Below are 15,788 nucleotides of genomic sequence, written 5' to 3' on the forward strand. Positions count from 1 at the left end.
TGGACCTGGCGGTGGCGGCGGGCGACGCGGGCGCGGCGCAGCAGCAGCAGCAGCTCCGCGATGAGGTGGCCGAGAAGTGCCAGAAGCTGTTCCAGGACTTCCTGGAGGAGTGAGTGGGGAACGGGGCGGAGGCGCCTCACGGAGGCGGGGGGAGGCGGCCGCCATTTGGCGAGGGTCGTGCCGCGGCGGGGCCTGTCGCCGCTGCCCGTGCCGTGAGGCGGCGGGGCTCCCGTGTCGCCCGGGCCGCCCTTCCCCCGGGCCCCGCCCGCGCCGCCGCGGGCTCTCCGCCTCGCAGGGGGCGCAGGAAGGAGGCGTGCGGCTCTCCCTCCATTTGCAAAATCTCGCCGCAGTCGCTTTTATGGTACCTCTGCGTCAGACCTGCTTGCTCGGTCGCTTTTCGCAAAGTTTTGCGGCAGCTGGCTTAAAACCCCCTCCGGCGCCTTGGCTCCGACAAGTTAATACGCTTGAGTTTCTGCGCTTTGCCTTCCTTTGGCAGAAGCAAGGGACCCGGTAACACGATCGGCCCTGAGGAAACAAAGCCCGTTTGCTTATCTGGAGTCATTTTTAAAGCTTAAGTACGGTCCTGTGGTTAAACCAGCTGTATGAAATGCAGCTCTGGCCCTTCTCTCTGGGGTGTTTATATGTAGAAAGGGGACAGAAGGAAAAATACTGTTGGACCCTTTGCGAGGGAATGTGGTCTTGCTCCTGCATGCTCTTTAGCACATCTTTTCCATCTTTGTTGCATTCAGAAGTATTCCTTTGCTGCCTGATGTAGAACTGTGAACATCCTCCTGCCTCGTATTTGCTTTCAGATTCCAGAACAGCGATGGGGAGGTCAAATACTTGCGTGATGCCGAAGAGCTGATTCGGCCAGAGCGGAACACGTTGATCGTAAGCTTTGTGGATTTGGAGCAGTTCAACCAACAGCTCTCTACTACTGTTCAGGAGGAGTTTTACAGGTAAAGCATAGAGATTACCTGAGAGCTGAGCAATGCAATGTCAGGCCCAGAAAGTCTTAGCAAATATTCATCTGCTTTCAGTGTAGTGAAAACTCTTACCATTTAAAGCATTCTTTTTACTGGATCAAAACTTATTTCTTACTGAACTTGTAATTATTACTTGTGCCTCTTTGAGAAGCCTAAGTTAACTAGGCAGTTGCGTTTATTCTGGTAAGTAGATGATTAGTATGRAAATGCAGTGTAAACCTTAGCACTTCTTACTCTGAAAATATTTTGTTGTGCCAGTGGCTGATTTTTCAGGTTCCACTTCTTAAATATGGGTAAAAGYGAGCCTCCTCGGACAATAAAGCAAATGGTAATATTATACAGTAGTCTCACATTTAACATATTTAGATTAGCTTTTTTGTGYTCTTACATAGTGTGGCAGTACAAGACAGAACCTGGATGATATAAGCCTTTGACTTAGGCTAAAGTGAAAAAGACATTTTAATAGTTTCTGTAAAATTTGAACTTACTTTCTCTGTTTCAGAGTATATCCTTATCTCTGCCGAGCAGTAAAGACTTTTGCCAGAGACCATGGAAATGTTCCTTCAAACAAGGACTTTTATGTTGCATTCCAAGATTTACCTACGAGACACAAGTAAGATGATTATTAAATTCAAAACGTGTGTGTTTTTGTTTGGAGAAAAAAGTGTTCAAACATACTGAAAATGTTTTGACTATGTAGCAAGAGCTATACTGTTTGGGAATTTCTTCACGATTGTACTGATAAGCTTGTGCAGAATGTTTTCTGAAACACTTTATCATTTGTGAATCATACAGACTGTGGGCTAGAAGGGAAGGGACCTCAGATAATTATGTTCATCATATTCCACAAACAAATATAACTTGCCTATTTTAAAAATGATTTAGGTTAAGTTACTTTTTGAAGCACAACTGAAGTAACTTTTGGATTCAAGCTCAAACCAATATAAAAGTTTGTGTAAAATCTTAAAATGAGAAAACATTGCAACTGTTCTTTACCCACAGACTGAATGAAACTACCGAATGTCTTTGGTGCTGCACTGGGCCTAAAAATGCCAACTCAACTAAGAATTTAATCCCTATCAATTTAATGTTTTAAACAGAATTCGAGAATTGACGTCAGCAAAAATTGGCTCACTGATGCGTATCAGTGGACAGGTAGTACGTACCCACCCAGTTCATCCYGAGCTTGTAAGTGGAACCTTCCTATGTCTAGATTGTCAGACAGTGATTAAAGATGTGGAACAGCAATTTAAATACACRCAACCTAGTATCTGCAGAAACCCAGTCTGTGCCAATAGAAGGAGATTCCTGCTGGATACAAACAAATCAAGATTTGTTGACTTCCAAAAGGTACAGTGGTGGAGGTGTGGGGAGAGACTCTAATAGTGACTTTTCTATGCTAGTTGAAAGATATTGTTTGCACTGCTACACATTGAGGATGGTTAATTTTGGTTCTGTCAACCACAAGAAAAGGCATGGGAGTTTCTACCAACAGTTCCTTTCTGTCTATGGAAGACTTATTTTTAAATGTTGGAAGTTATGAATAGAATCAAAGCAGTTTTGTCAGATGACACTTATTCTCCAGTAAGCCAGAGAAAGCTCACATATTTAAGTCATTGTCAGTCTCCTCTGGCAGGTACATCATGTGTAATTATTTTATACAAGTATGAAAAGAGGCATCTCATCTTCAGTTTTTAACTCTTCTAAATTTTTTTACTTTGCCAAATTCTACATGTACCACATGTTACAATAACATTTTGTATTTGTCATACTGATCAGAGTGTTTTTCAGAGTGTTTTTCCTAGTCCAGAGTGTTTTTCCTAGTCTTTAGAATTGAGCTCTATTGAGTATTCCCTTCAGCTTCTCCAAGACTCTCTACATACTTATTAGTAATGGGGTGTCTTGTTTCCTTGTGGCATTTTAAGAGGAATTTCGTAAGACTGACATGGATGGCAGCAAGCAAATGCCACGTACTGTATTTGTTAGCAACTTCATTTTTTAAAGCAGTTTCAAAATCAGAGACATCTGCTGAGTGCTTTAATATTCTGTAATCGTCAGGTTCGCATTCAGGAAACGCAGGCTGAGCTGCCGCGTGGTAGCATTCCTCGCAGCGTAGAAGTGATCTTGCGTGCAGAAGCAGTAGAGTCTGCTCAGGCTGGTGACAAATGTGACTTCACAGGATCACTGATTGTCGTGCCTGACGTGGCTCAACTCTCAACACCAGGTTTGTAGCTACTTCTACCGCTTAATGTACCTTCAATGAGATGTCCCCTCCTGCTTGTTCTGGGAACTGTCATTCTGACTCTTGTTCTAATGGCAGGGGTGCGTGCAGAAACTGGCTCCCGGGTCAGTGGGACAGAGGGCTATGAAACCGAAGGAATCCGAGGACTTCGTGCCCTGGGAGTCAGAGAGCTGTCATATAAACTAGTCTTCCTAGCTTGTTACGTTGCACCAACAAATCCACGGGTAAGCGTGGAAAGAAAACAGATTTTAAAGTGTTGATGGTTTCTCTTCTGTATAATTTTACTTCAGATTGAGGGGAGCTAAAATTTTAATTTTGTGTGTGTACYACCTTACTCTGCATTTGACTCTCCTTATATTCTGATTGGATTCATGTAGCAAGTACTTGGCAAATAGCATGCCTGTGAAAACTGCTCTGAACTGTAATGACAGTTTTAGCAACTTAATCTAAAGGGATAAACGATCCATTTATTTCCATTCAGCCTTCACCCATTTCTCCAGCGTATATTCCTCCTTCAGGAAATCCTAATGCTTCATTTTGTCATGGGGCAGGGGGAAAGCTATCCTTGTTCCCTCCATTTTATCATATTAAATCATGGGTGTTACTACAGCATAATAAGTAATACTGGTTATGGCTGGGTTTTAGCCGTGATGATATTATTGTTATATTATTATATTTATTTATTGTTATGTTGTTATATTTTAATTCATAATTCTGCTAGCAGCTTGATCATATAAGACAAAAACAGTATTTGTTATTTTCTTGGTGCAAGAGTCTTTGGCTTCATTCTAGAGTAAAAAGGGCCTTATAAATTCCAGTTAATGAGGAATACTTGCAACAGAAAAACTTTACCCAAAGGAAGCAATCCTGTTTTGCTCCACTTTTAGTATGGACAAGCGTCTTGCTCGGTTTTCTCAGTAACTGAAGTTACTCCTTTGATATTTTCTCCTCCCCTTCTGAGAATTGTCTCTTTCTGTGGGATGTTTGTTGGTTGTGTGGGGTTTTTTTTGTTTTGTTTGTTTGTCTGTAGTGTTCACATTCAGTAATGACTGTGTTTTTCATTGATATGACTTTTATATTTTCAATATCCCTTGTTTAGTTTGGTGGAAAAGAACTCCGAGATGAAGAACAGACTGCGGAAAGCATTAAGAACCAGATGTCTGTGAAAGAGTGGGAAAAGGTGTTTGAAATGAGTCAAGATAAAAACCTCTATCACAATCTCTGTACCAGCCTCTTCCCCACTATTCACGGTAAGAGTCCAGTTGTTGCATCAGAGTGGAGACATCTCACTTGATATGTGAAAACATCAGTTCTTTCTGGTGTCTCTGTAGTGCCATTTTGTAGCCCTGTACCAACTGTCTCAATCTATTTGCTCCATGATTGGCTTCCCTAGAAAAGGGGAACCTATTTCATGAGTATGTCCTGTGTTTAAATCATGAAGACCTAAGTCAAAATGGTTCGTTTTGCTGTTGTAACATCTACAACTAAACCCAACAACTGATAATCAGATATTAGCTTTATTTTAGATGAGCATYCTTCAGAAGATTGAAGGGTTCTAAATATTTGCATACTCTCATGCATGCACATGTAAGTATTTGTTTGAAGTTCTTGCTTGTGGCTCTGAAATAGTTTGCGTGCATACTTTGGTTATGTCTGAAAAGCTACCAGCTGAATTTTGTCCATATTCTGAGCTACTGCAGCGTTAAGGAATTTGGCTGTCATATGAATTATTCATCTTTGAATTTGTATCATGCACGTAAATGTAGTTTAGTGGATGTTCAGGAAACTGGTGGGTTCTGAGCAGATGCTCCCAAATGCCATAAAATTCTGCTGGGCTAATTTMTTTTTTTTTTTAAATAGGAAAAACGGGGAGCTGCATTTTGGATTTGTTTTGAGTATCTTTTTCTGGGACAGGTAATGATGAAGTGAAACGTGGGGTTCTGCTCATGCTTTTTGGAGGAGTTCCTAAGACCACTTCAGAAGGCACTTCATTGCGTGGGGACATCAACGTGTGTGTTGTTGGTGATCCAAGTACAGCCAAAAGTCAATTTTTAAAGTAAGCGTCTCTAGAACTCAGTATTTTTATATGGTTCTGTGTGACTGGAGCTATAAGTGCTTATTGTGGTTTGTGTGTGTGTGTTTGGTTGGTTTTTAACCTTAACCAGGGAAGCAAAATACATAAGAATACTTTCCAGGAACTGCTTGGATACTGGAAAGTTGAATTACTTGTATAGGGCTGAAGAACTAAGCCCATGTGGCAGCAACAGCAGGGAATGAATTAAGATTGTTATTGTTGTTGAGGCAGCTATGAAAATAAGGATTTTCAAATCTTTTTTGAAAAAATAGTAAAGCTACAGAGTTTATTGCACATCTTAGTGATTTTTCTGTTTCGTTCATTTTTAGCWTAGTCTAAACTAAATGGTCCCAAATACTTTGGACAAATAGACAGCTATTAACCTTGAACAGTAATTATTGACTACTCAGTCTCATGGTTTTTTATTTGAAATACTACTAAACATTTTATTACATTCCTTGTACACCACTTTCTGTGGCAGACTAGTTTGGAGACTACTGATCTGGAGAACCGACTTGATATGTCTGTTGGCATAGGAAGCACAGGATTTCTAATGCTGTGTTCRCTTACCTCTGCATCTTGCTCCTTGAAGCTGAGATACTTGCAGCATACACTGTGTCTCAGAAGTGCGCAGGCACCACAGGCTGCATTAGGCTGCCTGAGGGCAATTTAACTGCTTCCTACTATGAAGCTATTTGTTGCTTTGTGCTGACATTCACCTGACCCGTGAGTAGCTGCGTCAGCCTGAGAAGTCAGCAGAAACCTTGTAGGAAGAGGTCTGGATTATTTTTTTCAGGCACTGTAGCCAAGGGTAAATGAAAGACCTGTGACAGCCTGCAATTAAATAGTTCTTATCTCCCAAGGGTACACTCAAACATGAATATCGATGAGAGGGCCTACCTAAATATTGATTGTAAGTCCTTCTTTTCTGAAGACAGGAATGAATCTTGACTTTAGATTTTGAAAGCAGTACTGTGTTAAAGCTGTCTCATTTCTGCAGGTTTTTGTTTTTGTTTTTGTTTTGTTTTTTGAGTTCACACAACTCAATTCCTCTCTGTTACTTCTYTCCATAGGCACGTGGAAGAGTTCAGTCCTCGTGCTGTGTACACCAGTGGAAAAGCCTCCAGTGCCGCTGGTCTAACAGCGGCTGTTGTAAAAGATGAGGAGTCTCATGAATTTGTTATTGAAGCTGGAGCACTGATGTTGGCAGATAATGTAAGTCCAGTGACTAGAGAGTTTCTGCGTCCATGGAACAATTTTGATTAATGACAAAAAGCCCCAAATTGTCTTTAAGAAGCTTTTTCTCCAAAAGTGATTGAATTTGGGTAACATGTTGTTTTTAATTCTTCTAATGTAGGGGGTTTGTTGCATTGATGAATTTGACAAAATGGACATGCGAGATCAAGTAGCCATTCATGAAGCAATGGAGCAGCAGACTATATCTATTACTAAAGCAGGAGTAAAGGTAGCTTGCTCTATTCCTTTGATCATCCAGTCTACTTGATTGCCTAAGTTTTTGTTCCATGTATTCATCTACTGTGATACTCTATCGTATTTCCATTTCAGCTCTGTAGCTGCCTCACTGTAACAGCAGAGATACCACTTACCTGCACAGTTCTCGTGCTRCATACCTAGAGAGAATTAAAAATTTTGCTGAAAGAAAGAGATAGTAGTGGGTAGGAAATAGAAAGTGGGAACCAAGGTGGGAAAATCCWAACCCTGAAGTGTCCCCAGAAAAGRATATAGACTTGCATTTGTTTGTAAAAGTAAATTGTATACATGCACTGTAAAAACAYTGAGTGTATTGTGAAAAAGAGTTTTTACTGCTAGCTTCGGTAGTGTAGACAGACATGTAACAAAGTTAAAATATTGATTCACGCAAGCTGTGGATCAGGGCAGAGAACTGGTTAGAAAGTACTGGTGAGAATAGTTTTGGTCCTTCTAAGGAGCTGTTGTTGTTGTAATACCATTGTGTCTCTGTGTAAAAGATGGGTAGCGTTGTGAAGATGTTACAGGATAGTCTACTGAAGCTATGCTGACCCATGGAAATTGCAGTGAGTTGGTTCCTTTAGCAAGTGGACACTTTTTGTTTTCCTCACTCTGTTGTCAGGCTACACTGAATGCCAGAACCTCCATTCTGGCTGCAGCAAACCCAGTTGGCGGGCGCTATGACAGATCCAAGTCACTGAAACAGAATATAAACCTGTCAGCTCCCATCATGTCTCGGTTTGATCTCTTCTTCATTCTCGTGGATGAATGTAATGAGGTAATTTTAAGGAGTCATACATTAATTTACATCAGAAAACATTTTTGGAGGTCTCTAGTCCAACCCTAAGTTTGAAGTAAAACGCTAAGAACAGGTTGGCAAGGCCTTGACCTGGTGAGTTTTGATTATCTCCAAGGATGGAGATTCTACCACCTCTCTGGGCCCCTGCTCTAACATTTGACAATTCTCATATGTTTGAGTTAAAAAAAAAAATTTTTTTTTTAAGATGATCAGAATTTCTTATGGTCCAGTTTATGTCTGTTGCCTCTTACCTTGTCAGTCTGTATTTCCAAGAACAGTCTGGGTCCATCACCTCTAAACCCTCCAATGAGATGATTGTTTCATTTTATGGCTGAACAAACCCAGCTCTCTCAGCTTGTCCTCATAGGTCACCTGCTCCTGCGCAGTGACCATCTCTGTGGGCCTCCACTGGGCAATTTTAGGTGAAACTGATCCTCCTGAGAGCTCCCTCCTGCTTGCACTTTTCTGCTCTGTCTAGAAAGCTATGAGCTGGCAGTATGCTTTTAAACACACCCTGCTGAATACAAGGATGTTGCCCTTTCATCTGATAGTGATTTAACCTGCAAACTTAACACCATTAGTCATTTTTAAAAATGGCGAGTCACTACGGTTAAGATTGCTTCCACCAGTCTGTGTGGTGTTGGCCTTGGAAGTGCTTGAGACAGAGGTGAATATTGATTAAGTAGTTTTCTCTGCTCTTTTGCTGAGAGTGATTATTTACGGGCTGTTAAAAGAGACAAAGTAGGCTGAAAAGAAAGAAAACAGTTTCCATGCTGTAAAGTGTTGCTTTCTGCTGCAGCCTTGRCTATCTTGTAACCCAGGAGAGTTGAACCTGCCTTTCATCCTTTCTCTGGTATTTTCTCTCTTATTAAAAACCCTCTAGGACATTCTCCTGGGTGTTCTGGCAGAGAATCTTGCTTCAGGGAAATCTAGCTCTGCCATGAAGAGTGCAAGTAAGGGAGCAGGATGGGAAGGAAGACTATAACTGTTGTTTTAATATGTGGCTGGTGTTGTGAAAGTGATCTAACAGAGCAATAATATCCCAGGTTACAGATTACGCCATTGCCAGACGCATAGTGGATCTGCATTCCAGAATAGAAGAATCTGTTGATCGGGTCTATTCATTAGATGATATCAGAAGGTATCTGCTGTTCGCAAGACAGTTTAAACCAAAGGTAAATCTATTGTCATCTTTTAATACAGTATACTGTATGGAAAGATCCAAGGGAACAGTCATTCTGCAGCTTGCTTTCTTTACGCAAATGCAAAGACACTTAGTGTAGTTTTCTCCCTAGAATGCAGCTGCAATCTCTGTTATTATCTAGAAACATAGTATATTCTGGAGCCATGTATTCTTTTGAACTCTAGAGACCCAGCCAGCCCAGCTGAGAGTATTTTATAATTAGGGATCTTAATTGCTTCAGTGGCAGTTTTTTAGGCTCTGTCTAAAGCCACTGATAGGTAGTTTTGTAGCTCTCCCTTATCTCAGGGTTATGGGGTGTTTAATGTAGTTGCCACAGATTTTTGTATTTCATTGACTTATTGCTTAAACAATTGGTTGGCCTTTGTTTTAAAAGGATATTGTTCCTCAGTATTTCTTTACTGTCTTACGGTAAAATACAGAATGTTGGAAACTGCTCTAAGTACAGTTTTTTGTGTTCTGTCCAAATTGCAGCTTGCATGGGCTGTGTGAGATCTTTCAGAAGTTCTTCTAATGTAGTGCCTCTCAAATGCTAGGAGAGAGGACATCCTCCCTTACTGTATCCCAGTAAGGATCTGGGATATCTGCAGTCTGTATCCCAGAGAAGGCCGAAGGAATCCCTAGAATAACTCCATGCCTGTCTGGCTCTGGGGAGAGGACAGAGGTTGACAGGGCTAGTCAGTATATGGCCTCATCTGATTTTCATTCTGGAAGGTCGAGTTTACTGCTTTGCAGGATTTTTGCAAACTCTCATTTCATTTCCATGTGGTGGTGAGTGGTTTTTGCCGGCTGGATCTCTGTGTGTGCAGATAGGACTTGGGTCAAAGCGTGTACACAAAGCTGCAGTCGGTGTACATCGAGTCTGTGTGCTTGTATTTGAAATTAATGGAGGGTGGATACACACAGAACAATCTACTAGAGACTGGTAGTGAGTTATGCCTGGAAGCTAGTGGGTAGAAAGTTCAGATGATTAAAAGCCCTTTGTACAAAAATTGATGTGTTAATGTTGTTATATTTAGTATAATGTCATTGTTATTGTAATCATTATCACTATATAACTAATATTGTAAAACAATTGTTATTGTGTGTAGTATGTGGGACAGTAGACTAAAAAGGGTAGCTAGTATGGAAAAGTTTGGGAACCACTGATCTGACAGGAGAAGCCTGAACTTTAATATTTTTTAACACGGTAAACTGTTATACCGCCTTGTGTCAAATAGATATCTAAGGAATCGGAGGACTTTATAGTGGAGCAGTATAAACGACTACGTCAGCGTGATGGCTCTGGAGTGACAAAGTCATCCTGGAGAATCACAGTGCGACAGTTGGAAAGCATGATTCGGCTGTCTGAAGCTATGGCCCGTATGCACTGTTGTGATGAGGTATCAAGTCTCTATTAATGTTGTGGGAATTCTGGCTTTGCTATTTATCTGTGGTATTGTGTATATTTAAATCCTATGGGAGAGCTTGGATGTTTTCACTTGTGAAACCAATCATATTTGGTCTGAGTTTGTATGCCAGAAATACTGCTTTTAAAGTATGTCTTATAAAAACTGAGGTCAGCTGGTTTAAACTGCAAACATGCATGTTTTTGCATGATAGGTGTGTCAGCACTCTTATCCAGTCAAATTATACCAGACAGGAGGGACAATCATCTGTATTAATATCAGCCAGGGATGCTGACAATGTCTCTCCTAATCTCATAGTTTGTAATGTCACACAGCTGGTTTTTTTATCTATAATCTAAAAAGCCAAAGTCCGTCAAGGCAACTGAACCTCCCTGAGAGAATGCAAAGGGATACAGTCAAGTACATACTTGTGATCTGAGCTCCTCCTCACATMAACCGATGTTGAGATATGTGTTGTGTTATGGCTATAAAATGTAGTTTAACCACTATCTACATACTCTCTGCTTTGAGACACAGCAGGGTTTTTTTAAACGTTGGTTCGGGGGTTGCAAATGACACTGCAGTGGTARTAAACTGCTCACTGGTTATGTGAGAAGGACACTCAATGGGTTCATTTTAGTTAAGTTTAGTTTATAAAGAAACAGAGAGCTTTTGGCTTAYGGCTCAGCTAGAGAAGACCTTATCAGTTTTCTTCTCTTTTCAAATTCAGAGGCAGCTCTCATAAATTGTAAGCATTTTTTTCATATTGTTTCTATTTGGACCCATTCCTTTCCGAGTCTCTTACCAGTTTCCTCCATAATCTTATGTGAACTCAGTTACACCTGTAGCAGGATATAATTTGGCTTGCAAAGACTTTACAGGTTATGGTTTATTGGGTGAGATGGAGCCAGYTTGTCAGACTCTGGTGTGAGTTTGTGGAACTATCAGGGAAACAAATCTTTAATACCAGAACAGCCACCATGCATATTTAATACATTTTTTTTTCAAATCTTTCCCAGGTTCATCCAAAACATGTGAAGGAAGCTTTYAGGCTTTTGAATAAATCTATCATTAGAGTTGAGACTCCTGACATCAATTTAGACCAAGATGATGAACAGCAAATGGAGGATCAAGAGGACCAACATGGAGTCAATGGTAAATCACTTGCAGAGAACTTTTGAAAGGGGAAAAGGACTTCCAGCCCTTTATGGGTTACACTGTTTGAGTGTATACTTCTCTTTATTATATAGGCTTTCTCTTTATTTTTCCTCTCTCTAACCAATAAYGGCTGGAGTAAGGGTCTAGGATCTTTATTCCTGTTCTTAAGTCTCYTTACTTTCCAGCCTTCTTGTGGGCTCCACTCACTTTGTTGGTCACCACAAGATGTTTCTGTGACTCTCAGAGAGTTTTAGACAGTTAAGAGACATTGCAAAGTTAAACTTTGTGCRTGTGTTCAAACAGGTGAGGCAGAAGCTCCAGCTGGGGTCAATGGTCTTGTGAATGGGATCGCTAGCCATCCTGAGGATGTGAGCAAGGATGCTGCACCCAAAGCTTCTCTTAGACTGGGCTTCTCTGAGTATCGACGGATTTCTAATCTCCTTGTGCTGCACCTCAGGAAAGCAGAGGARGGTAAGAATTTTTTTTATTAACAAGATGACACACTGTGAGTGATGTTACCACATGTGGGTTGATTGTTTTCCAAATCAGATTCACCTAAAACTCATGAGAGAGTTTCTTTAGCTGTGAAAAAACTTACTCCTCCGATMACTTTAGAGAAAAATGGCTTGAATTAAATGTCTTGTCCTAAAAAGTTAGGATACAAGGCTATAATTGTGGATCTTTGAACAGGGGTTGCCACTTCTTCCTGGGCAGTTTTCAGTGGAACTTGGTAAGCATCACTGTGTAAGTCGAGTCTTTGCTTTTTTGTACCCTGAAATACTTGAGACTTGCTAACAGAGCAACTGTAACCTCTGCAGGGGTTCATACACTTGCTGCTCTGAGCGAASTAATCCCACTGTGCCGAGATTCAGTACAGAGAGCAGCAGTTCAGGAAGCAAGTGTTACTGCATTTCATGCTACTATACTTGCAACTTTTGCTCCTGCTGAGACATCGGGCTTGTTAGGTCCTATGTGACCTTGTATATATGTGAACGTACAACATCTGCTGGTATGAATACAGCTTTGTGGACTTTCTAGCTCTGGCATCTTAGTCATTTGTCATAGASCAGCAAGCCAAGGAGTACGTCTCCAGAGCAGGGAAAAGGGTTTGCAGCATATGCTGGTTTAATGTAGCTAAAATGGTCAACAGCTATGAAAACATTGTGACAAGAGCTTTAATATATGCAGGCAACTGCAGCTCAAGGTATAGACTGAGCCAGSCTGCGTCCTCTCTGGGGGAGACAAAATATTCCAGTTGCAACAAGGCTACTCTGTGGTGAAACGTGGCCGCTCTCTGACAGTATATAACAGTAGTTTTATACTAGTATATAACAAAGTTTTTGGAYGGCTATGGAAACTCCAGTATCTGTTCCAAATACTGCGTATTTGTACAAGGATGATTTCTTCGGTTTTGTGTGATAGTGATTTTCTTTTGTCTTTACTTAGAGGAAAATTGTACAAGTCCTTACAACTGCTTCTTCTTGAAGCTGAGGTRTTTGCTAAGCTGCTTGTTTAGCTTCTTGGCCACATAAACACATGAAATAGAAAGCCTTAATTCTGAATCTAAGTATTTAATCTCCAATAAAGCTATGATACAATAGCCTTCCRTACAAAACATGCTGATCTGAGAAAAAGAAGAAAATCTAACAGGCTATTGCGTGTTTCTCTTTCCAGCAGAGTAAATGTTAAAATAGACRTCCTTTTCTCTAACAGTTTGATTGGTATATTATGTTGCTGTGTTTATGCAAATTTTGTGGATTGGCATTGTCATTAGATTCCCTTTTTTATCTTATTTGCAGAAGAGGACGATTCATCATTAAAGAAAAGTGAACTTATTAATTGGTATCTAAAGGAAATTGAATCTGAAATAGAGTCTGAAGAAGAGCTCATAAACAAAAAGAAGATCATAGAGAGAGTCATTCATCGACTTACACATTATGTATGTACAGAGATAGTGAAAGGGTTTTAACTTACGGTTCATTTTTAACACTGTATAYTCCTAATTTGAGAAATATGTTTTGTACTTCCATATCACTGTCGAGTGCAATATAAATGCTTTCTTTGTTTAAATCTCTGTTAAAAATAGGTACAGAGAAAACATTGAAATAAGTTAGAGGCAAATGTGTATGGATAGAAGTTTAGAGTGCTATGYTGTCTCTATCCAGAAGTGTAAGTGGTATTTTTCTGTACTTCTGTAGTATTAGTTGTACATTAGGACGTAGAAATGTACACAAACACAAATTCATTGGTTAGCTTTAAGCTTTATTTATTATGCCTTGTATAAAACACTTACCTGAGGTAAAAATGATTATTTCCCAGAATCAAACTGTTTACATGCACAGAACTTACTGACTTCAGATTTTGGACTCAAAGCATGAGGGTACTAGAGCTGTCTAGAGGAAAAAATACAAAAATATAAAATGTGCAACATATTCTTAAAGATACAGAACAGCTAGACTGAGATGTTCCCAGAAATCCTCCTATTTATCAATAGGAAGTGCTATTAGTATAAAAATGAGATGACTTTCAAAAAGTATTAATGGTCTTTTTCTGGTCTTGTCTAAATATAGTCTTTTGTGTGTTGCAGGACCACATTCTGATAGAACTGTCCCAGTCAGGGCTGAGAGGCTCCAGAGAGGAGGAGACTTTTGATGAAGACCCATACCTGGTTGTSAACCCTAACTATCTGCTGGAAGACTAAGGCCTGAGAACAAGATTGTGGAACTGACTAGTTATGTGTTGGAAAATGCATTCTCTCTGAATTCTTGCAATAGTTGCTATATAACTAACATCTTAAATTTATGTGAGCGCTTTACTGTTGAATGGACCAATATGCGGTTAGTAATATATGATTAATCATATACGCTGAACGTACTTGGAATGTTTTTAAACGAACAACACRTTAATGTATTAGTTTCATTACCCATTCTGGGCTTTACTACAATCGTCCAGATGCAGAGGAGAGTCATTCAATAGCTCTTTTCAGCATCAAGCTGTGTAGATGCTTTTGTTTTAAATGAGAAGAATTTTGCATTATTCTTCTATGTATTTAGTAAACTTTTTATGCTATAGGTTTTCRTTGTTTTTTCTTATGAACATAAATAAAAGATCATTAAATGTCCACAGATGTCTGGGGGTGGCTTTGTTGTCAGTGGTACGTGGGCTTGCTGTTTTCCCAGCCCTTGCTTTAATGTTGAAAAATTAATGATCTAAATGCATAGCATTTTATGAAATATTTAATCTTCTGGGTGACGGAYGCTGTTTTTAGGAAGGCTTTTAAACTTCTAAGAGATAATGACAAAATCTGATTGCTTCTCTCTGGTTTTGGATGGACTTTCTGTATATGCTTCTGTTGCACTTTTCTCTTTTCTTATTAGCCTCTCCTAGCTTTGRGATAGACAGAGGATTAGCTCAGAATTTTATTGCCGTTGCTGGACCGCTACCCAGCGAGCTAGTAAATARTTTGCAGAACSAAGCGCTACCCAAAGAGGCTCAGGACCCTGCTGGGAGCGAAGCCCATGAATACCTGTGCCAGCAAGATCCGGTGGCTTCTGAGCTGCCCCTGCGCCTCTCCCGCCTTCGTGAGGCCGGGGTGACGCACTACAAAGTGTTCCTGCCGTGGTCGTGCATCCTGCCGGAGGGGGACGCCAGGAAGCCGGACGAAGCTCAGGTGCAGCGGTACCGGGAGCTGCTCGAGACCCTGGCTGCGGCGAAGCTGCGGGCGGTGGTGGTTCTGCATCAGCAGCGGGTGCCTGGGGCCGTGGCCGCGCGGGCTGCGCGCGGGGAGGCCGGCGCCTTTGCTGACCTGTTTGTGGAATACGCGGAGTTGAGCTTCCGCTCCTTTGGGGCCCTGGTCGGCGCGTGGCTCACGTTCAGCGACCTGCCGGAGGTGCTCGAGAGCCTGCCTTGCGGCGATCGCCGGGCCCGTGCGCAGGCCCTGGCTGCTGCGCATGAGAGAGCTTATCAAGTCTACCACGAGAAATACTCGCCAGCAGGTAAAGATGTGTCTGTATGACACTRTTTTTCATAAATAATTTGCGAGAGGATTAAATTATCATTTACAGGGAGAAAGAGTTTACATTTGTATTTGGCCAGCACAGGAAGATAYRCCTRCATTAATACCTGAGTTTCTAGTTAATCTGAATTTTATGCATTCTAAAATAACAACCAGCACAACTTAGTTGGAAACTAACATTTTTTGACTAGACCTTAAGAGCATCAGCCAAATTTATCRGTGATCATATGTTTTAATGTGGCTTTTTTCCTTTTATGTTCCTTTTAGCATTCTAAAGATTAGTCAGCTKTGAGGGCTGTGAGTATTATTGTAAAGCTATATACTTAAAGCCTTGGGAWTTTGTTAATGATTTAATTTGATACCAAATGAAACTTGAGCTGATAGAGAAGAGTCCKAGCTGTGTTTGTGATCATTGCCTCGTTTATCTTGGTGTCAAA

At 40.7% G+C, this 15,788-nt stretch overlaps 2 protein-coding genes across 2 annotated transcripts; both read left to right on the forward strand.

The window, feature by feature from the left end:
* Positions 1-2: 2 nt before the first annotated feature.
* MCM6 (minichromosome maintenance complex component 6) lies at positions 3-14,457 on the forward strand (the record flags this gene model as incomplete). Its single annotated transcript, XM_085320960.1, has 17 exons — positions 3-109; positions 813-959; positions 1,489-1,599; positions 2,087-2,336; positions 3,045-3,210; positions 3,307-3,452; positions 4,328-4,478; positions 5,143-5,284; positions 6,376-6,517; positions 6,660-6,767; positions 7,413-7,568; positions 8,636-8,764; positions 10,011-10,172; positions 11,198-11,333; positions 11,640-11,807; positions 13,136-13,275; positions 13,924-14,457. Coding segments are annotated over 17 exons (2,475 nt in total), but the record flags the coding sequence as incomplete, so codon positions are not given.
* A 207-nt stretch (positions 14,458-14,664) lies between these two features.
* On the forward strand, positions 14,665-15,351 carry LOC146586639 (lactase/phlorizin hydrolase-like). The gene has a single exon (XM_085320961.1). It carries the CDS (start codon positions 14,665-14,667, stop codon positions 15,349-15,351), a length of 687 nt encoding a protein of 228 aa, XP_085177087.1.
* Positions 15,352-15,788: the final 437 nt, after the last annotated feature.

The sequence above is a fragment of the Rhea americana genome, unplaced genomic scaffold, assembly GCF_003343005.1.
Source record: "Rhea americana isolate MKP2758 unplaced genomic scaffold, rheAme1 scaffold_67, whole genome shotgun sequence".
Taxonomy (NCBI): domain Eukaryota; kingdom Metazoa; phylum Chordata; class Aves; order Rheiformes; family Rheidae; genus Rhea; species Rhea americana.